The 22,332-nt window shown below is 35.8% G+C and overlaps 1 protein-coding gene across 23 annotated transcripts in view; it reads right to left on the bottom strand.

The window, feature by feature from the left end:
- The window catches only part of LOC149743948 (uncharacterized), a 174,651-nt gene that overhangs the window by 62,622 nt on the left and 89,697 nt on the right, over positions 1–22,332 (bottom strand). For 2 of the 23 annotated variants that reach the window (XM_089905965.1, XM_089905962.1), the window contains 2 exons: positions 14,727–14,870; positions 9,754–10,053 (listed from right to left, as the gene is read on the bottom strand). The exons of 17 other annotated variants lie outside the window; for them this stretch is intronic. In XM_089905965.1, the coding sequence (XP_089762091.1) occupies positions 14,783–14,870 (88 nt within the window). In that variant the 3' untranslated portion in view covers positions 9,754–10,053; positions 14,727–14,782. Of the gene's footprint in view, positions 1–9,753; positions 10,054–10,723; positions 10,922–14,726; positions 14,886–22,332 lie in introns of all 23 variants that reach the window. 4 more of the 23 variants (XM_089905966.1, XM_089905964.1, XM_089905963.1 and 1 more) reach the window with 3 other exon arrangements.

Here is a 22,332-nt window from a genome sequence, read left to right as displayed (position 1 = left end):
CAAATGGAAATCAAAAGAAAGCTGGAGTAGCAATTCTCATATCAGACAAAATAGACTTTAAAATAAAGACTATTACAAGAGAGAACGAAGGACACTACAAATGAGCAAGGGATGAATCTAACAGGAAGATATAAAAATTGTAAATATTTATGCACCCAACATAGGAGCACCTCAATACATAAGGCAAATGCAAACAGCCATAAAAGGGAAAATCGACAGTAACACAATAATAGTAGGGCACTTTAACACCCCACAGATGATCCAAAATGAAAATAAATAATGAAGGAAACACAAGCCTTAAATGATACATTAAACAAGATGGACTTAATTCATATTTATAAGACATTCCATCCAGAAACCACAGAATACACTTTCTTCTCAAATGCTCATGGAACATTCTCCAGGATAGATATCTTGGGTCACAAATCAAGCATTTGTAAATTTAAGAAAATTGAAATCATATCAAGTATCTTTTCTAACCACAATGCTATGAGACTAGATATCAATCACAGGAAAAAAATCTATAAAAAATACAAACACCTGGAGGCTAAACAATACACAACTAAATAACCAAGAGATCACTGAAGAAATCAAAAAGGAAATCAAAAAATACCTAGAAACAAATGACAATGAAAACACGATGACCCAAAACCTATGGGATGTAGCAAAAGCAGCTCTAAGAGGGAAGTATGTAGCGATACAATCCCACCACAAGAAAGAAGAAACATCTCAAATAAGAAACCTAACCTTACAACTAAAGAAATTAGAGAAAGAACAAAAAAACCCCCAAAGTTAGCAGAAGGAAAGAAATCATAAAGATCAAATCAGAAATAAATGAAAAAAAATGAAGGAAACAATAGCAAAGATCAATAAAATGAAAACCTTCTTTGTGAAGATAAACAAAATTGATAAATAATAGCCAGACTCATGAAGAAAAAAAGGGAAAAGATTCAAAATATAGAATTAGAAATGAAAAAGGAGAAGTAACAACTGACACTGCAGAAATATAAAGGATCATGAGAGATTACTAGAAGCTACTCTATGCCAATAAAATGGACAACCTGGAAGAAATGGACAAATTCTTAGAAAAGCACAACCTTCCGAGACTGAACCAGGAAGAAATAGAAAATATAAATAGACCAATCACAAATACTGAAATTGAAACTGTGATTAAAAATCTTCCAACAAACAAAAGCCCAAGACCAGATGGCTTCAGAGGCGAATTCTATCAAACATTTAGAGAAGAATTAACACCTGTCTTTCTCAAACTCTTCCAAAATATAGCAGGAGGAACACTCCTAAACTCATTCTATGAGGCCACCATCACCCTGATACCAAAACCAAAGATTTCACAAAAAAAGAAAACTACAGGCCAATACCACTAAGAAATTTAGATGCAAAAATCCTCAACAAAATACTAGCAATGAGAATCCAACAGCATATTAAAAGGATCATAAAGCATGATCGAGTGGGGTGCAAGGATTCTTCAATATACGCAAATCAATCAATGTGATAAATCATATTAACAAAATGAAGGAGAAAAACCGTAGGATCATCTCAATAGATGCAGAAAAGCCTTTGACAAAATTCAACACCCATTTATGATAAAAACCCTGCAGAAAGTAGGCATAGAGGGAACCTACCTCAACATAATAAAGGCCATATATGAAAAACCCACAGCCAACATCGTTCTCAATGGTGAAAAACTGAAATCATTTCCACTAAGATCAGGAACAAGACAAGGTTGCCCACTCTCACCACTATTATTCAACATAGTTTTGGAAGTTTTCACCAGAGCAATGTAAGAAGAAAAAGAAATAAAAGGAATCCAAATTGGAAAAGAAGCAGTAAAACTGTCACTGTTTGCAGATGACATTATACTATACACAGAGAATCCTAAAGATGCTACCAGAAAACTACTAGAGCTAATCAATGAATTTGGTAAAGTAGCAGGATACAAAATTAATGCTCAGAAATCTCTTGCATTCCTATACACTAATGATATAAAATCTGAAAGTGAAATGAAGGAAACACTCCCATTTACCATTGCAACAAAAAGAATAAAATACCTAGGAAAAAACCTACCTAAGGAAACAAAAGAGCTATATGCAGAAAACTATAAGACACTGATGAAAGAAATTAAAGATGATACAAACTGTTGGAGAGATAAACCATGTTCTTAGATTGGAAGAATCAACATTGCGAAAATGACTCTACTACCCAAAGCAATCTACAGATTCAATGCAATCCCTATCAAACTACCAATGGTGTTTTTCACAGAACTAGAACAAAAAATTTCACAATTTATATGGAAACACAAAAGACCCCAAAGAGCCAAAACAACCTTGAGAAAGAAAAATGGAGCTGGAGGAATCAGGCTCCCTTCTTCAGACTGCACTCAAAGTTACAGTAGTCAAGACAGTATGGTACTGGCACAAAAACAGAAATCAAGATCAATGGAACAGGATAGAAAGCCCAGAGGTGACCCACGCACATATGGTCACCTTATTTCTGATAAAGGAGGCAAGGATATACAACGGAGAAAAGACAGCCTCTTCAATAAGTAGTGCTGGGAAAACTGGACAGCTACATGTAAAAGAATGAAATTAGAAAACTACCTTAAACCATACACAAAAATAAACTCAAAATGGATTAAAGACCTAAATGTAAGGCCAGACACTATAAAACCCTTAGAAGTAAACATAGGGAGAACAGTCTATGACATAAATCACAGCAAGATCCTTTTAGACCCACCTCCTAGAGTAATGGAAATAAAAAGAAAAATAAACAAATGGGACCTAACGAAACTTAAAATATTTTGCACAGCAAAAGAAACCATAAAGAAGATGAAAAGACAACCCTGAGAATGGGAGAAAATATGTGCAATTGAAGCAACTGACAAAGGAGTAATCTCCAAAATTTACAAGCAGCTCATGCAGCTCAATACCAATTAAACAAACAACCCAACCCCAAAATGGGAAGACCTAAAGAGACATTTCTCCAAAGAAAATATACAGATTTCCAATAAACATATGAAAGGATGCTCAACATCACTAATCATTAGAGAAATGCAAATCAAAACTACAATGAGGTATCACTTCACACTGGTCAGAATGGCCATCATCAAAAAATCTACAAACAATAAATGCTGGAGAGGGTGTGGAGAAAAGGGAACCCTCTTGCACTGTTGGTGGGAATGTACATTGATACAGCCACTATGGGGAACAATATGGAGCTTCCTTAAAAAAGTAAAAATGGAACTACCATACGACCCAGCAATCCCACTACTGGGCATATACCCTGAGAAAACCATAATTCAGAAAGAGTCATGTACCACAATGTTCATTGCATCTCTATTTACAATAGCCAGGACATGGAAGCAACCTAAGTGTCCATCGACAGATGAATGGATAAAGATGTGGCACATATATACAATGGAATATTACTCAGCCATAAAAAGAAACAAAATTGAGTTGTTTGTAGTGAGGTGGATGGACCTAGAGTCTGTCACACAGAGTAAAGTCAGTCAGAAAGAGAAAAACAAATACCATATGCTAACACATTTAGATGGAATCTAAAAAAATATATGGTTCTGAAGAACTTAGGGGCAGGACAGGAATAAAGATGCAAACGTAGATAATGGACTTGAGGACATGGGGAGGGGGAAAGGGTAAGCTGGGACGAAGTGAGAGTGGCATGGACATATATACACCACCAAATATAAAATAGATAGCTAGTGGGGAAAGCAGCTGCATAGCACAGGGACATCAGCTCCGTGCTTTGTGTCCACCTAGAGGGCTGGGATAGGGAGGGTGGGAAGGAGACTCAAGGAGGAGGAGATATGGGAATAAATGTATATGTATAGCTGATTCACTTTGTTATAAAGGAGAAACTAACACACCTTTGTAAGCAATTATACTCCAATAAAGATGTTAAAAAGAAAAAAACAAACAAAAAAAGAAACATCCTCACAGATACACCCAGAGTAATGTTTGACCAAATATCTGGCCACCCTGTGGCCCAGTCAAGTTGAGGCATAAAATAAACCATCACACCTTCCATAAAACTCATTTCTTTGAAAAACAATTAGCAGAACAGGAATGTTTTTGAAACCCATATACACTGGCAGAAATATATAATAATAATTTATTCTAGTGACAAGACCAGTGATATTCTCAGGATGGAAGCTATTCAAAATAGTTAACTTGTTACCAGGTAGATAGTAAGTCTCAAGAAATTATGTAATTTTGGAGCTTGGTTTTGGTCTCTTTTTCTTACAGGTTGGACATTTGGCAGTAGCAGTAGCTAGATTAGCCTTAGTTAGTGAGAATCCACGCTGTTGGCCTCTCTCTCTGCCATCATGACCACTCCATCCTCTAAACAGTGTCTCATGAAGGCCTTCATAGTACTAACTATTTGAAGAGATTAACATGCTATCCTGAAAGCAATGGATTCATGTGCTGCGCTCTGCAATGTTTAGATAGTCCGAGATCCCTTTGGACTACATTATAGCAGAGGAAAAGGAATTACAGCTCAACAGCAAAATTTGCAAGTGTTTATTACACATTTGAAGTGAGCAAAAACTCTCCCTGATCCTCTTTTCTTACTGAAATAGAAAAGAATGCATATGCCAAAACAATGTCCATATACCAGAACCTGAGGCTCTATCTGTTCTAACAAAGTTACCACATCCATCGTGGCAACTTCAATCAGGGCAACTACTGGGTTGAGCTTGCAGCGGTCTACAGTCACCTTCCAGGATCCATCTGGTTTTTGCAAGATCATTGCTAGGTAACTTAACTGGGGATGTGATAAGGACCACCATCCTTGCATCTCTTAGAAACTCATAGCTGATATAAATCTCCTAAACTCTATATAATACATATATGATACAATTTTTATTTATATATTTTTACTTACTTTCTCATGACAGGAACAGTTTCAGAGGCTTCCATGTGGCTTTCCCTATTTTGGTAGTTATCTACAACCAAGGACCCAATCTGAAAGTTGTACTAACTTCCAAGTATGTTAATACCAATTAAACATTCAGGGCCCAGGGAAATGACCATCAGGTGGTCTATGTAAGTGATTTACTACCTGTCTCCCATATGCCCCCATACATATAGGAAGGCCACAATAATGTTTCAAAGTATTCATAGTTCAATATCACAGAAACCCTATAACCTATACCAACAGTGCTAAAAATGAGTAATCCCCATCTCCCAATTTATAGTCAAATGAGTAAATGGCCATAATTTTCTTGAGGAAAAATGCAGCAAATCATTGCTTTGTATACATGCTATGGTATTGCAATTGTTCCACTTGGAACCACTGTTTAGTGGGCTCTGATTCTGAACAATGGTCCCCAGTCTGAAACCTATGCAAGGAATCATGACATATTTATTAGGGTGGCTATCCTCAGACGCCCAATCACCAAACCTTGATTTCTTCTGCTGGTTCAAGCTGAGTAGTGACTTTGTCAGCCACCAATCTATTTTGCCCCTAGGGAGGTCATATTCTATTAACCATCCTTGTAAGTCCCTGTGCATCTGGTTCCCAGGGCTATTACTCCAACTTTGCTAGTGATCACAACATATGTGGTTAAGTACCACCTGGTTACTGACAGTTAACTGCTGCCACTTAGACTCTACTATTTTAAAGTCCATTCATGGACATTGTTTTCAGCTAGATAAATTCTGTAACAGTATTTTCTATCTCCAGCCCTAAAATGAAGAGTAGAGACATTACTGAATTTTTTTTTTTTTTTTTTTCCTGTACACGGGCCTCTCACTGTTGTGGCCTCTCCCGTTGTGGAGCACAGGCTCCGGACACAGGCCCAGCGGCCATGGCTCACGGGCCCAGCTGCTCCGCGGCATGTGGGATCCTCCCAGACCGGGGCACGAACCCGCGTCCCTTGCATCGGCAGGCGGACTCTCAACTACTGCGCCACCAGGGAAGCCCCTGAACTTTTTAATGATGCTGCTTCCTGTCTCACCAGGCCATTCATATGGTCTTGATAAATTTTGTGTCCTTGGGCCTTCCCAAGGAACATAACCATCATGCTTATCTTCTGACTGTACATGTTACATCCATTCTAGCATGTCTACTTCTCTGAGCTTTTTAATTTCTTTATCCATCATCTGACATTGCAGTTCATGCATTTCAATTTTGCTCAGCTTGGCCACTGTGTGTACCATGCCATGTACTGGGAGCCACCTTATTAGTTTGTACAATCTCCTGAGGTTCTTTCCCGGACACTAAATCCTTTATCTCCAAAGAATATTCTCAGGTAAATAAATTCTTCCCTTTCCAATTCTATGTTCCAGTCCCTCTGATAAAGAATCTTCTAACACAGTGCCACTCATCCATCCCAGATGGCTACTGATACATGTCAGATAGATTTACAGCATCTTTAAATTACACTACTTTGTTTATGAAGCCAAGTGCATCCTCAGTTGCTTGATATTGTGACTTAAAACCTAGGTATAAGCCAAGTGGCCAGGAGGGAAAGTGAGGGCAGATCTTCAGTGGTATATCTGCTGCCTTTCAGGATTATTGAGATGACTGCTCTTAGCAAAAAGGAATGGAACACTTCTGCAGGCTTAGAAGGTTCAGAAGTGTCAGAGGAATCAAAATCTTCAGGAGCAATCATCCGCATGTCTAGATTCTGTGTGTTAAAGCTTCAGATTTTCCCAATGGGGGCAATGCCCTTGGTATAACAAATCAGCCAAGTTTAACCTCCTTTGAAGTTAGTCGCACAGACTAATAAATCTCAGGCCTCATGTTTGGCTTTCTCTGCACTCCTGTTGCAAAACGAGGGCTTCTTTGCCTCTACCAAGGAGTCCCTTTGGCTTTCACATCTCATTTTTAATTCATTCTTATTTTCTTTATCATTCTGTAGAGAAATTATAGCCCATAAGAGTGTGACAGAGAGGGCACTGGAATTATAGAAATTGAGGAAGGTATTAATGGTCTCCTTGTTCCTGGATGAATTCATGTCCATGTTCATAAGAGTGCACTCTCACTTGTGAATCCCATCATATCACTTCCTTTCCCAAATCTCTTCAGGATAAACTATATATATATATATAACAAGACTGTATTATCTATTCCCCACCAAAATAGTAAACTCATTTCCTGTTGCTCCCTTTTGTGGCATTTTAAATTCTCAAAAAATATGGAAATATAGAGAAGATCAATAATTATCAACATACGTCCAATCGTGTTTTGGCTCTGCCCAAAACACGATTACTTTAAGGTTACTTTAGGATTACTTCAGAGTTACTTTAACCCCTGAATAGTATAGATGAAAATACTAAACATAGGATTTTTCATCGGGGAAAAAATAGCATAAGGACTAAAAAAATACAAAATAAGACAAAAGCTTTTCCAGCTATCCACCCACAAATTTAACAATAAACCCTTTATATTAAAATATCTAGTCAGTGTATATATCTGCATGATGTATCATAATTTATTTCCAAAGTTGTTTTATTGAAATCAGAATCCCAACAGGGCTCAGAATATTGATAGCTTGGTTGATTATTCTCTTGTCTTTAAATCTATACGTTGTCCCTCTCTCTTTTTTCCATGAAGTTTATTCTTCCTTGTGGGTGGTCATTTGCCTTGTAGAGTTAACAAAATTTTGCATTTTTCTGTGTGTATTCCTGTTTTATTTTTAACATACTTCTCCGATTTTCATGTTTTTCTTTTTTAACAAATTAGTGATTGGGAACTACAGTTTTGATTCAGATTTGATTGGTAAGAGCTCTTCATAGTTGATGTGCTACACTTATTTCTTCACATTAGGGAGCACATAATATCTGGTTGTCTCAAGTTTTATGTTCTTAAAATTAATCACTAGGTTCATTCACTTAAAATCCCCCTCGATATGTTATGATTCTTAAACACTAATACATTTAGATGTACTGTTTTCTCTATGGTTTTGAGTGCCCACAGCATACTTTACTTATATAGCATTATAATAATTATTTTAAAGAAATAAAGCAATTAACAAGGATTAATGTGCAAGAATGCTTATTATAGAATGTTTGGGGATAGAAGAAATTAGAAACACATTTAATATCAAGTAATAAAGGCACAGATAAATTATGTGGTACTTGCATAAGATGGAATGTTTTGTAGGTATTAACATGCTTTCAAAAAATATTTAATAACATGGAAAATGTTCTTAATGTAATGCTACATCAAAAAGTGCTGAAGACACAGATTGTTCCTTAAAAAAATACAAAAGCTTATCAAATGTAATTTCAAGAGCAAAGAAATAATATGTAATTTTAACTTCCTAGTGTTTCTGAGCGTCTGTAAATATACTAAATTTTAATTTAGGATAATGGATAATAAGAACCAATATTACTAAATATCAACAAACTGATTTGTAATTATATATGGCTGAATAAAGTTGTTTCTTTTGCCCTTTTCTCAGTAATTTGGTGCCAACAACAAAAGTAAAAATTAATGAAAAATATTTTAAGTGCATCTTCAGTAAGAATAAAAAATATTTTTTTACCTCTCAAAAGAAGATTTTGTTAGCATAAGGAAACATGACCAAACTGAGGAAGAACTGTGGGATCCTAAGATTAACAATACAGACCTCAATAACACAAAACAAAGTTCTAAAATTAGGTGACTATCCTTGTGTTTCCTGAATTAAAGTTTGGGAAAAGGAGCAGGTTTCTTCAGGAGAATTAATGAGTGCTAAGAAAACACATCGAAACCAAATTGTATGGATAAGGTTTTCTCGTATAGAATTGCTGGCATAGCAACCAAGTGAGGACAACTTGAAATCCCCATAAGAATGACAAATAAATTATGAAGAATCCAGAATATGTGCTATGAAGGTATTTTGAAAAAGTTATAAATCTATAAACAGACATGAAAAAGTCTCTAAATCTTACCATCAAATAGAAAGCAAAATCCAAAACAATACAGAATATTAGTCCAATGTTTATATTTCCATCAATTTGAATAGTTTACATTTAACAAATTTCATGAATTAAACATAGACAAAACATTCATATTATTTTTATTTAAAATTTTGTTTTGTTGAACACTGGTTAGTTTGAGCATTTCATTGTATTTATCACATTTTTTACATTTGCTTTCCTGAATTTCTTCTTCCTGGCATTTATTCAATATAATATTTACCTTTATTTTTTAATGAAATCTCTTCCCCCTATATTGATTATTTTGCATTGCAGAAGTTATTTCTCTATTTTGAGATTTGTTTAAACTTTTTGAAGCTTTTGGTGTTTAACCAAATCATTATGTCTGCTTTTATTGTGTAGCTCAGAGTTTGTTATCTCCTGTATTATTCCAGTAATTTTATGCTCTACATATTTAAGTCCTTATTCCATCTGAATTTTATTTTGATTTGTATTTTAAAATCTATATAAGGAGACCAACCATCTGCTAACTAAAATGTACATATGTATTTTGCATTATCATATCATGATATCTGTGCCCCACAGAAATCTCTGAATAAAGCATACTACTGTAGTTGAGGGGATGGGCGGGGGGACAGCGTGTCCTTAAAGAGAATAACTTACCATCAAGAGAAGAGTAGGTCCTTCGAGAGAAAACAGAGACCTAACAGAAAATGTTAACTTGCTGGACAAGAGAAAACACATTTCAAGTTTCTCCTTAACCACTATTCTACAGAATGCCAAGCACTTGAGAGTATTCACTTTTGACAGTAGGGGATAGAGTGTATTAAATAATTTTGATACTCACTAGCTGATCCCATGAAGATGGGCTGCTGCTTCGGTTGCTTTGGAAAACCATAAATATCTATTTAAAACTCAGTTTGTGAACATCTGCGGTTATGTTAATCAAATATTTTATCAACGTTTCTTCATGCATTCTCAGTTCCATGAGGTGAAAACGTGCTTCATTTTCCCCCCCTCAGTCCACCATTCACCAGAGGAAAGTTCTCCTTCGTTTGCAGCATTATGTTTTTATCAGATCAAATATTGGGCAATTATCAGCTTCATCTTGACTTGTGTCTTCAGAAATGTTGAAAGGACTCTGAAACTATTAACTGATAAATAACTATGTCACTTTCTGGATTTAAAAAAATCTTGTAATTTGTAAAAGTGACTGTTTCATGAAGTTACAATTTTCTGTAGATTGGATTTTATTTTCCACCTTCTTTCACTTAACTCTTTTCTCATCACACCTAGTTTCTATTATTTTCTTCTGAATTCTGAGAAAAATTGAGTATGTATGTATGCCGAGTATGTATTTCATTGCATTGATTTTCTAAGGAATATAACTTGCTGCTTACTGCTATCACAATGATTTTAAATTTGATAATTCTGTTTTTAATCAGGAATAATAATTTCTTTATAATCTCTAGAATAATAAAGAGGCAATGATAGCTTTGAATCAGGTCGAAAATGGAGTGGTGGCTAGACTCTGGGTTCTGGGGTTCTAGGTATGTCCCAACCACATCTGGGGCTTCCCATGTCCAGAGGTGCCTCAAGCAAGGAGGGCTTAGCTCACACTTGGAAGGCCCCTATTTACTTTGTCATGTTCCCCAGGGTGGGAGTCAGCTTGCTGAACGCCTTCCTGTTTGCACCAGAGAAAACATAAGAACCCAAGTTTTTGTCTATCCCCATCTCTGCATCAGGTTCAAGCCCTTTTCCTAGAGATACGGTAACCATTCTTTATTCCATAACCCTCATTTGAAGCCACTTCTGACCTGCAATGAAGATGAATAAAGAAAACCTGGACCATTGTTCTACATCACGGACCACAGCTCAGATTTGGACTATTCTTGCACATGGACCAGTAAAATGTATAGGACCTTAAGCCCATGTTCTTTATTTGCATCAAATGATGACCAGTAGACTGATTTTCCATCACTTTTCTTGTAGCAGGAGATGAATTAAATAAATAACTTAGGTAAAAAAAGAAAAGGAGAGAAAAAAAGGTAAAGTTAAGAGGAAGACCATGTATCACTCCCCCTTTTCTTGTTGCCCTAGATTCCATCCTTCCGGCAAGGAATCATAACATTTATATATATATACACACACACACACACACACACACACACACATATATATATAACATATACATGCACATATATATACACGTTATTTATGTTTTGTGCAAATAAACATTCTACACACTATATAAAAGACAAAAATTGATCAGTTACAATTAAAGTTCCCACTACTCAGCACTGTGCAAAGAGAAAATTGGAAAAATCAGTTCGAGATTAGTTCTCACTTTGATGCAATGGTCTCAGCAGAGGTGGATCTAGAGGAAGTATAAGGTGGCAGGTCTTCTATGATGAATGGCTTATTAGAGTATGAATTGGTAATAAAAAACATGGGATTTCAGTTCACAATACTGATATAATTTGTGAGGTGAAAATAGCTAAGAATTTTTCAAAAATAATGACAGACACCAAACCATAGATCAAGGACTCAGAGGAGTCCAAGTGGGATAAATAATAAAAAAACTTTCACCTGGCATGTTGTGTTCAAACTACAGAAAATCAAAGAAAAAATCTTGAAACACACACACAGAAAAACACCACCTTACCTATGAAGAAAGAAGTATAAGATTTATAGCAGACTTCTTGTCATCAACAATGCAAGCAAAAAGAGAGTGGAGAGAAATATTTAAAATGTTGAAATAAAGGAATCACCAAGCTAGAATTCTGTATTAAGGAAAATTGGTCCTCAAAAATGAAGGAGAAATTAAAGACTTTCTCAAATGAAGAAAAATGAGGAATTTTTCACCAGTAGATCTGCCTTTCAAAAAATGTTTAGAGGTTTAATTTTTTTAAACTTTAGAGAAAGAAAATGATGCAGGTTAGAAACTGAGATCTACATAAAGGAATGAAGGGCATTAGAGAGGGAACACATAAAGGTAAAATAAACCCTTTTCTTTTTCTTTTTCTTACTTGATTTAATATATAAGTGTTCAAACTAACAACAGCAACAATATATTGGATGAGTATAGCTTATTGATAAGTGAAATGAGTGACATCAATGTTAGAAGGGATGAATATGAAATATTTTAAGGTACCTACACACTCATAAAATAATATAGACCTATTTAGAAGTGGACTTGTAAATACACGTTGTAAATACATGTTGCCATCCTGAGGGCAACCACTAAAATCATTTTTTAAAAAGAAGTATAACTGATTTGTTAAGAAATGAGAGAAAACAGAATCATATAAAATGCCTAATTAAACCAGATAAGGCAGAAAAGGGGTAGAATAATAAAAAATAAGAAGTGCAATGAATAGAGAACAGTACAGAAAGGGGAGAGATTAATCCAACTATACACATAATCACTTTAAATGTGAATGGATTAAATGCAACTATAAAAATTAAAAACAGAAAATGACAGAGGGGATTAAAAAAACAACTGACTATATGTTGTCTGCAAGAAACCCACTTTAAAAAGAAAGACATAGATTATAAGTAAAGTGATGAAGAAAACTATACCACACTAACACTAATGAAGGGAAAGCTGAAGTAGCTATATTAATGTCAGGCAAAGCAGACTTCAAACAAGGAAAATTATCAGGGATAGAGAGAGGCATTACATAACGATAAGGGGGTCAATTTTCTAAGACTTAATCCTTAATGTGTACGTGCATAACAGCAAAGTACCAAAATAAGTGAGGCAAAAACAGATAGAATGGCAAGATGCAATAAACAGCTCTATTATTATAGTTGGAGACCTCAACAGACCTCTATCAGTAATTGACAGATTCTGCTTACAGAAAATCAGTGAGCATACAGTTGAACTGAACCACCATCATTATCAACTGTATCTAATTGACATTTATAAAATACTTATCCAACAGCAGAAGATTACAGTCATCCCTTGGTATCTGAGGGGGATTGGTCCCAGGAGCCCCTGCATATACCAAAATCTGCTGATGCTCAAGTCCCTCATATAAAATGCAGTAGTAAAATGAATGGAAATTTCAATCCAAGTTGATTGAATCCACAGATGCGAAACCCAAGAATTTGAAGGGCTAATTAAAATCACAATAAATACATTAAACGTAAGATTTAATTTCGCTAAATAGACAATTATTATTATTTATTTATGACATACCCAATTTAACAGGACATAGGAAGTCTGCAGTATAAGTGACAGAAAGAATCTAAGGGGAGAATACTGATCAAAAAGAAATGGATTTAGTTATAATAATATCAGAAAAAGAAGTCAAAAATACTATCAGGGATTAAAAGATATTTACTATGATAAAATGTATGAATCATTAAGACCTAGTAACTCCAGCTTCTCAAGCTTCTATAAATATAGCAACTCAGTCTTCACAAGGGAAAATTGAAAATCCACAAACTGGGAAATGTTCTCACACTTCTTTCACTTAATGCTATGTCAAAAAATATTTATAGATAGGTAGATGACAGATAGATGAATGGATGTGTGTGTGTGTGTGCGCACGTGCACATGCATATGTGTATCTTATAAGAGTCTTGAATCAGCAACTGAATTATTGAATCTGACACTGACCTGGGGTAACATTCAGACACTTCAAAAACATCTAGATAAGTGGTCTGAGGTATCAATAACATCTATTAAACAGAAATGATACCCTCTCAAGTTGTTAGCATGAGAGATATGGAGGTCAGGTGATAAACTGAGTTCTGACCCAAGCCCAACTCACAGGGTGCTCACTGGTTCATAATGAAATTTGTGGATATTTATCCCGTTCCTGATATATAAGTGGAAAAAACACAGTTAGTGATAGAACACCCCTTGTCTTGCTTTTCAAATTTGTGTGGGAAAGCCAAATGAAACTGAACTGAACTTGTCTCCCATTCCAACAAGCTTGAAATCAACAGCAATACTGCATTTCTGGAATTATTGAAGAGATGTATATTACTGTCAAAGATATGGAAAATGTAGTAGCTGTGATTCCTAGATATCCCCATTTAATTTGCTTACATGGCTTTAGCACAACAGTGATGGATCATGGCACATAAACATGGACTCCTGTATATTTAACAGGTGGTAGCCTGATTTTGAATTGAAACTGCTATGTCTACATATGATACCCTGACTAAAAAAGCTTATCATAGACATTACCATTGGAGATTTAGGTGTGCATCTATTGGTTTGGAAAATAATAAATAAGTAAATTTTCAATCTCCATTAAGTGTGTGTGTGTCTATGTGTGTGTGTGTTTATATGGTAAGGACCAAGGATGATAGTTCCACCTTCACGGTTTTATATAAGTATTATATCAACTCTCTTGCTTTCTACATAATACTGTATATAGGGCATTTATGATCTCAATAATCCATAGAAGATACCAGTAATTTGCTATATTGATTACATCAGAGTGCTCATTTAACCCCTTTGGGCCCCCACGGGAGTGGAGGAAGGCTGGAAAGAGAGGGAGAAGGGGCCATTGAAGGTACAGTATTTACTATGGGATTTAACTCCTCAAAGGCCTCCCAGTAGCTTCAGATCTGCTCAAGAATCCTTCATGTCCTGCTGGTTTGCAGCGAGTGGCTCACAGCTTCAAGGCCTCCTCTGCCAGATGGAGAACTATTTCAAACATCCTGCCTCTATTTTGTACTGTAGCAATGCAGACAGGAGACCTGACCCCATTTTCAGGTTCTAAAGAGAAATTCTAAGTACCTGAAAGACTGAGGAACATGGTGGCTTTTATTTAAGATGTGGAGATAGAGAGCACATACCTGGACTTGGGCCTGCAGCAGCACCAAATTGCACCAAGATTTCCCTTTATTTTCTCTCACATCTCTGTTCCTCCTTTTCTTTCTGCTGGATTAGCCATGGGGACTCCAAGTTCTTCATTGTGTGGTCCTGGTACCAAGATTCTCCTGGGAATTATAAAGCTATTCACCTTCTACATCGAGCACTTCTTATTTTTTCCCCAGCAACATAAGTCAATCCTTAAGAGGGGTCAGGGTGCTAGCTCTTAAATATATTTTAGTCATCCCTTTGTACATTAAATTCTCTTTCTTGGAGACTGCTCCTGACATGGTGTTCACCGTGCTCTCAGCTGGCCTCCTGAAGTTCTGCCCTGCCTTCCCCACCAGGTACAGTTCAGGAGCTGCCTACCACAGGGTGATAGGTTATCTTCTAGTTGCTTTATTCCTTTCCGTTTTACATTTAGAGAGTGTAATTGGAATACATAAACTTCTCTGTGACCACAGCTTTATTTGCAACCCACAGGTTTTGTTATGGCATATTTTCATTATCACTGAATTAATAAAATTCTGATTCCCATTGTGACTTTATCTTTGACCTACATAATGATCAGAAGTATGTTTTTAATATCCAACTATTTGGTAAAATATTGGTTATATAGTTTTAAATTTCTTGCTTGTTCGGAGTCTTGTTTTATAACCAGAATATAGTCAATTTTATAAATGTGCCATGTGCACCTAAAAATTTCTGCATAATATATATATTCCATCATTGTTGGTGCAGGGTTTTATGTAAATTTAGGCCAAAGTTTTTAATGATGGTATTCAGATCTATAATCTGCTGATTTGTTGTTGTGGTTCTATGTTACTGATCTAGGTAATTTAGATTTTTCTATTTCTACTTAGATTTTTGGAATTTCCCTTCATATATTGCATTGAAGTTTAGACTTAAAATATATTCCTTGTAAAGTAACAGTGGGTTTTATTATCCTCCCTTATCGCCAGTGATACTTTTTGCTTTCAAATCTATGTTAACATTAACAAATCTTCTTCAATTTTACTTATTGTTGTTATGACATAATTTTTGAATCCTTTCATTTTCAATCTGACTCTTGTCTCTTGTAGGTGGCATAGAATTAGGTTTTTGGTTTGTTTCAATAATCCTTGTCCTTTAATTTCAGTATTTACAGTTAATGTATTTTCTTACAGACCGTTTACTCCTTGTTTACTATTTGTCCCACCTTGTTATGTTCCTTTTGCTCTTCTTTCTTCCTTTGAGATTTCTTCAAATTCCATTTTCCCTTGTATTAGCTTGTTATTTTTACATAAGTAGCAGTTACACATGTACCATGACTTATTAGCTCTTTTACTGCTTCTCAAGCAATGCTGAGATCTTAAATTTCTTTTACTACTTTTTCCTTTGTTTTAATGCATTGTAATTTTTGATATATTTTATTATTACTCTTTTTTGCTGTTAGATTTTATTTAGGTTTATCCACTTATTTATCCTTTCTGTTATACATAATTCTTTATAAAGTCCTTATTTTCATCTGTGATAATCTTCCTTCTGCCTGCAGGTCTCCCTTTAGAATTTAATTCAGTCAGTTCTGATGAGAACATATTTTCTAAATTTTGTTTGTCTGCAAATTTCCTTATTTCATCTTTCCTTCCAAACATTTTCTCTGCCTCTAGAATTCCCAATGGGCAGTTCTTTTCTTTAGCACTTAAAAATGTTATTCCATTATTTTCCAGTATCCAGTCAGTTTCGCTGAGAAGTAAGCTGTAATCTTAATCCTATTGTTCCTTTGAAAGTAATCTCTCTTTTTCCTCGGGCTGCTTTTAAGATGTCATGTTTTTCTTTGCTGTTCATGAATTGTACTGTGGTGATCTTAGGTGTGGTTTTCTTTGTATTTGTTCTTGTTGCTTTTTTTTAGTGCTTATTGAATTTAAGGCTCCATATATTCTTTTTAGTTTTAGAGAACTCTCAGCTGTTAATATTTCTGAAATATTGTTTTCATCCCAATCTCTCTCTCCTTTTTTCTTTGGACTCCAGTTTACACATGTGATAAAAATGTTTACTGTGGCCCATATGTCTCAAATGCGCTTTTGTGTACTTTTTATTCTTTTCGTTTCCCATGCTTTAGTCTTAATATTGTTACTACTCTATCTTCCAGTTCACTTACCTCTCTTTACCTGTGTCCAATTCACTACCGAGTTTTAAATTTCATATAATTTTTAATTCTATCAGTTCAACTTCAATCAGTTTATAGTTTCTAGTTGTCAAGTTAAATTCTTCACCTTGTCATCTATTTTTTTGAACTTGATAATATTTACCAAAATATGTATGAACTTGAACGTTTAGGTCATCTATGATTCTGATTCTTTTTTGTTTTTTATTCTAATTCTCCTTTTCTTGGTAGTCTTGGTGGTTCTTCAGTGAATACCAGACTTGGGATATGACAAGTTGTAGAGAATCTGAATGACATTACAGTTGTCCTTTGAACAACCTGGGTTTGAACTGCACAGATCCACTTATGCATGGATTTTTTTTTCAATAAGTAATACAGTACTACATGATCTGTGGTTGATTGAATCCTCAGATTCAGAACCACAGATAAGAAGGGCCGACCATAAAGTTATATGTGGATTTTTGACTGCACAGGGAGTCAGCGTCTCTAATCCCTACATTGTTCCAGGGTCAACTGTATTTTCTTGAGTAGAGAATTTCCTGTTCTTAGGTAGGGAGCAGAGGGGAAGATCACCTCAGTCACTGGACCAACTTCATACTCATTTTCCTTCTTTATAAGGTTCAATGTAGATGTTGCATCAACCTTCCTAACACATAGACACACAGACACACAGACACACACACATATGTAGAGACTTCCAATGTCCTAATTCATATCATTAGTTTTCCATTGGGCCACAAATCTTTCATAGGTTCTGAATCCCAATTTTGTCTCTTCAGCATTATGAGCCAACTAAGTCTTTGCTTTGACTTCAGTTAGCTTTTGTTTGACTTCTTAGCATCTTGTCTTGTCTACCTATTATACATGGAAAATACTGCAAGGGAACACTGTTGCTGAATCCAGCTCCGTTCTCTGAATCTTTACTCTCTCTGTGATTTTGGTCCTTAAAATTCTAGCTGCCTTGGTATTTCTCAATTCCAACTCTGGTTTCCTTAGTCCTATGACATTGTCCTAAGATCTACTGGCTTTTCTACCTCTTAGGAGCCACATGTGGTTTCTCAGACTTTTGCTCTTCATCAGTAGTTTCTAAATGACTGGGCTAGAAACGCATGTGCAGAATATTGTTCTCACTTCAGTGAGTTTCTTTCTCTATTTTACTTTTCTAGGTCATGGCTACCTCAGTAGCTTTCTAACACTCACAGTCAAATGTTTCTTATGATTTATCTGGCCTTTCTAGTTTTGGGGTAAACATTTTCATACCTTCCAATCCAATTTGAGTAATGTATTGTTTTTACAGTGCATTAGTGGAAATTAAATGGTAAATTCAGTCAGTCATTTCATACATCAAAAAGGAAAATCAGTCAACACAACTGTCTGACTGAAATGAATGAAGAAAACAATTCTAGGTAAACAACTGTCCCAGTAGACTTGTATAAATACAGTAGTGGTGTCATGTGCAGAATTAATCTTTCCTCACCCTTAACTGCAGAACACTCTGCCAGCCAATTCAGTCACTCAAATGATACTGAATTATAATATTCCAGTTTCATTTACTCTCAGTTACTGGTGACTGCCCTTCCTTCTCCTTCATCTGTCCATCAGTGGAGAATGTCAGAGCAGAAGAATAGTAATATTGGCCTATTGTAATGTACTGTCTTGAATTCTACAGCCTCAAAATTCTTAGGCTAACTCAATGATCTTAAAGAGCCTGGTGCAGAAAGGATATGTGAATTAAATCCCAGACCACTGGCTGACCCTTCCAGCACTAACATCCCTTATTCCTGGTTCTAATATATCACAGAATACTCAAGAGGAAATTTTGAGTGGTCAGCAGAAATATGGCTCCAAAGCCGGCACATGGAAAAGAAATGTCATCTGTGAACTACTTTAAAGTTGACTTGTCTTTTACTCATAAACCAGATTCAGTGTGAATTCTGTTCTGCTAAATGTTAGAGAATCTGTTGGAGGAGTGTGGGCAATTCTTTTGAATTTTTTACTATCTAACTTCTTGGTTTTTTAACACCTTTATTGGAGTATAATTGCTTTACAACGCTGTGTTAGTTTCTGCTTATAACAAAGTGAATCAGCTATACATATACATATATCCCCATATCTCTTCCCTCTTGCGTCTCCCTCCCTCCCACCCTCCCTACCCCACCCCTCTAGGTGGTCACAGAGCACGGAGCTGATCTCCCTGTGCTATGTGGCTGCTTCCCACTAGTATCTATTTTACATTTGGTAGTGTATATATGTCCAAGCCACTCTGTCACTTCATCCCAGCTTACCCTTCCCCCTCCCTGTGTCCTCAAGTCCATTCTCTACGTCTGCATCTTTATTCCTGTCCTGCCCCTAGGTTCTTCAGAACAATTTTTTTTTTTTTTTAGATTCCATATATCTGTGTTAGCGTACGGTATTTGTTTTTCTCTTTCTGACTTATTTCACTCTGTATGACAGTCTCTAGGTCCATCCACCTCACTGCAAATAACTCAATTTCATTTCTTTTTATGGCTGAGTAATATTCCATTGTATGTATGTGCCACATCTTCTTCATCATTCATCTGTCGATGGACACTTAGGTTGCTTGCATGTCCTGGCGACTGTAAATAGTGCTGCAATGAACATGGTGGTACATGTCTCTTTTCGAATTATGGTTTTTTTAGGGTATATGCCCAGTAGTGGGATTGCTGAGTCATATGGTAGTTTTATTTTTAGTTTTTTAGGGAACCTCCATACTGTACTCCATAGTGGCTATATCAATGTACATTCCCACCAACAGTGCAAGAGGGTTCCCTTTTCTCCACACCCTCTCCAGCATTTATTGTTTGTAGATTTTTTAATGATGGCCATTCTGACTGGTCACACAAAGAACTTTGGCATGGTGTTCATCATCTAGCTAATCCTAACATGCACACATTTATGAGAGTAATGTCAGGTCTTTGCCAGAGTGGGTTGCGTATTTGGGCAACTGGGTCAAATCAAGAAGGGCAAATGTAGGCTGCCAGAGTAAATAAGGAGAGGAAAAACGAAAAGAACGAGACATATCATTCATCAGTGATTTTCTCCCCAATATTCTTAGCCTCCACCTATCTCCATCTTACTGGTAACACAGGAAATAGACTGAAGAATCAGGTAAAAGGTCTCTACAGAAACTGAGGTAATAAAGAAAATAAAAAAATAAAACATAAAATTGTAAATTTTCTTCCTAGGGATAATTGAGATGATACTTCAATAATAACATAAGATCAGGTGAAGTCTAAAGAAATTTTAGAAAACCTGGATAAAGTAAGAAAACATCTCTTCGCCAGCATCCGAATGTTAGAGAGACACCGAGACATGTGGGCCAAGTTCTGGAGAGAAGGGAAACACAGACGCAAGCTTGACATTTGGTGCAGCTTTTCTCCTTGGGGCATTTGCTGATTCAACTCATACAGCCTAGGAGCTGAAAAGCCAAGGAGTTCAAAAGACTCTAAGCACAGAAGCCAAACGGCAAGAGCTCAAGCTAAAGGCAACGACTAATGGAATGACAAGCTACACCTATCCTTAGTCTCACAGGGCTGGGGGAACCATTACATTTAAAGCCTGACAAATACAAGGGTAGTTGGAAATAGGGAGAATCTAAACGTTCACATGGTAATCCCAAAGGGCAACACCCATAGAGGAAGGACAAGACAGAAATAGAGCAACCTTCACACAGAGTGAAAAACGGCTTTGAATGAGCTCAAACTGAGAATGGACTAAGGTTTCCAGTCCCTATAGTAACTGTCTGCCATGGGCAAAAGGAAATCTTTTCAAGAGAACGATAACATCCTGAATGTGGAGGTATATTTATAGTTTCCTAAAATAAGTGAAGCCAAATTTTAATATAAAAATAATTGGACATACCAGGAAAAAGACTAAATGATCAAAAGCTCAAAAAAAAAAAAAAGGAAAGAAGGAAAAAAGAAAATATAAATAGACACAGGAGGACAAGAGTTAGTAGGCCTTGGTTAAAAAACAAAACAACTATGATTAAACAAAGAAAATAGACACATGGCAAATAAGCGTATGAAAAGATGCTACACATTCCATGTCATCAGGGAATTTTAAATTAGAATAATGAGATACCACTACACACCTATTCAAATGTCTAAAATCCAAATACTGAAATACCAAAGTTGTTGACAATGCAGAACAACTGGAATTCTCATTTGTTGCTAGGAGGATACTTGGCAGTTTCTTACAAAACTAAACATACTTTTACCATACAGTGATCTAGTAATCATGCTATTTGGTATTTACCCATAGGAAATGAAAAGTTACATCCACATAAAAACCTGCACATGGATGTTTATAACAGTTTCTTTCATAATTGCCAAAACTTGAAATCAACCAAGATGTTTTTCAATAGGTGAATGGATAAACAAACTATGGTATATCGGTACAAAGGAATAGCATTCAGCAATAAAGAGAAAAGGCTATGTAGCCATGAAAAGACATGGAAGAAGCTTAAATGCATATTGCTAAGTGAAAAAAAGCCAATCTGCAAAGCCTACATGCATATTATATGATTGCAGCTATATGAAACTTAGGAAAAGGCAAAAACGTGGAGATAATCAAAAGATCAGTGGTTGCCAGAGGTTGTGGGGAGGGAGAAAAGGATGGGTGAAGCCCGGAATTTTAAAGGCAGAGAAACTCCTGTGTATGGTTCTGTAATGGTGGATACAGGCTATTGCACATTTGTCAAAAATCATATAATGTACAAAACAAAGAGTGAAGTCTAAAGTAAACCATGGACATTAGTAATAATGTGTCAATATTGGTTCATTAACTATAACAAATGTATTACGCTAATGTAAGATATTAATAATAGGGGAAACTGGGTAGAGAGGTAAGGAGGTATGAGAACTCTGTCCTTTCTGCTTAATTTTTCTGTAAACCAGAAACGGCTCCAAAATAGTCTGTTAATTTAAAAAACAAATCTAGACCTGCATACAAAACTTGCACGTAAATCCAACCACAGCAGCATTATTCATAAGAGCCCCAAAGTGGAAATACCCCAAATGGCCATTTACTGTGAATGGATAAATGAAACATAGTAATATCTACACCATGGAATTATTATTCAGCCATAAAAAGAAATCAAGTACTGATGCATGCTAAAACATGGATGAACCTTGAAAACATGCTAAGTAATTGTATGATTCCATTTGTATGCAATGTCCAGTCTAGACAAATCTGTAGAGACAAAGTATATTAGTGGCTGCCTAGGGTTTGGAGAAATGGGGGAGTGAGTGACCTATAATAGATTCTTTTTCTTTTGCGGGGTGGATGAAAGTTCTAAAATTGATTGTGGTGGTAGATGCATAACACATTAAATTGTACACTTTAAATAATATGGAAAGTAAATTATATCTCAATGAAACTATTATTTAAAATTATGATTAATGTATTAAAAAAAGGACAAC

This window comes from Delphinapterus leucas, unplaced genomic scaffold (genome assembly GCF_059928025.1).
Source record: "Delphinapterus leucas isolate spDelLeu-1000000601 "Yukka" unplaced genomic scaffold, BTC_Dleu_Yukka2 spDelLeu_asBTCV2_sq40, whole genome shotgun sequence".
NCBI lineage: Eukaryota > Metazoa > Chordata > Mammalia > Artiodactyla > Monodontidae > Delphinapterus > Delphinapterus leucas.
Note: the sequence above shows the minus strand (reverse complement) of the source record. Positions and strands in the feature narration are given on the sequence as shown.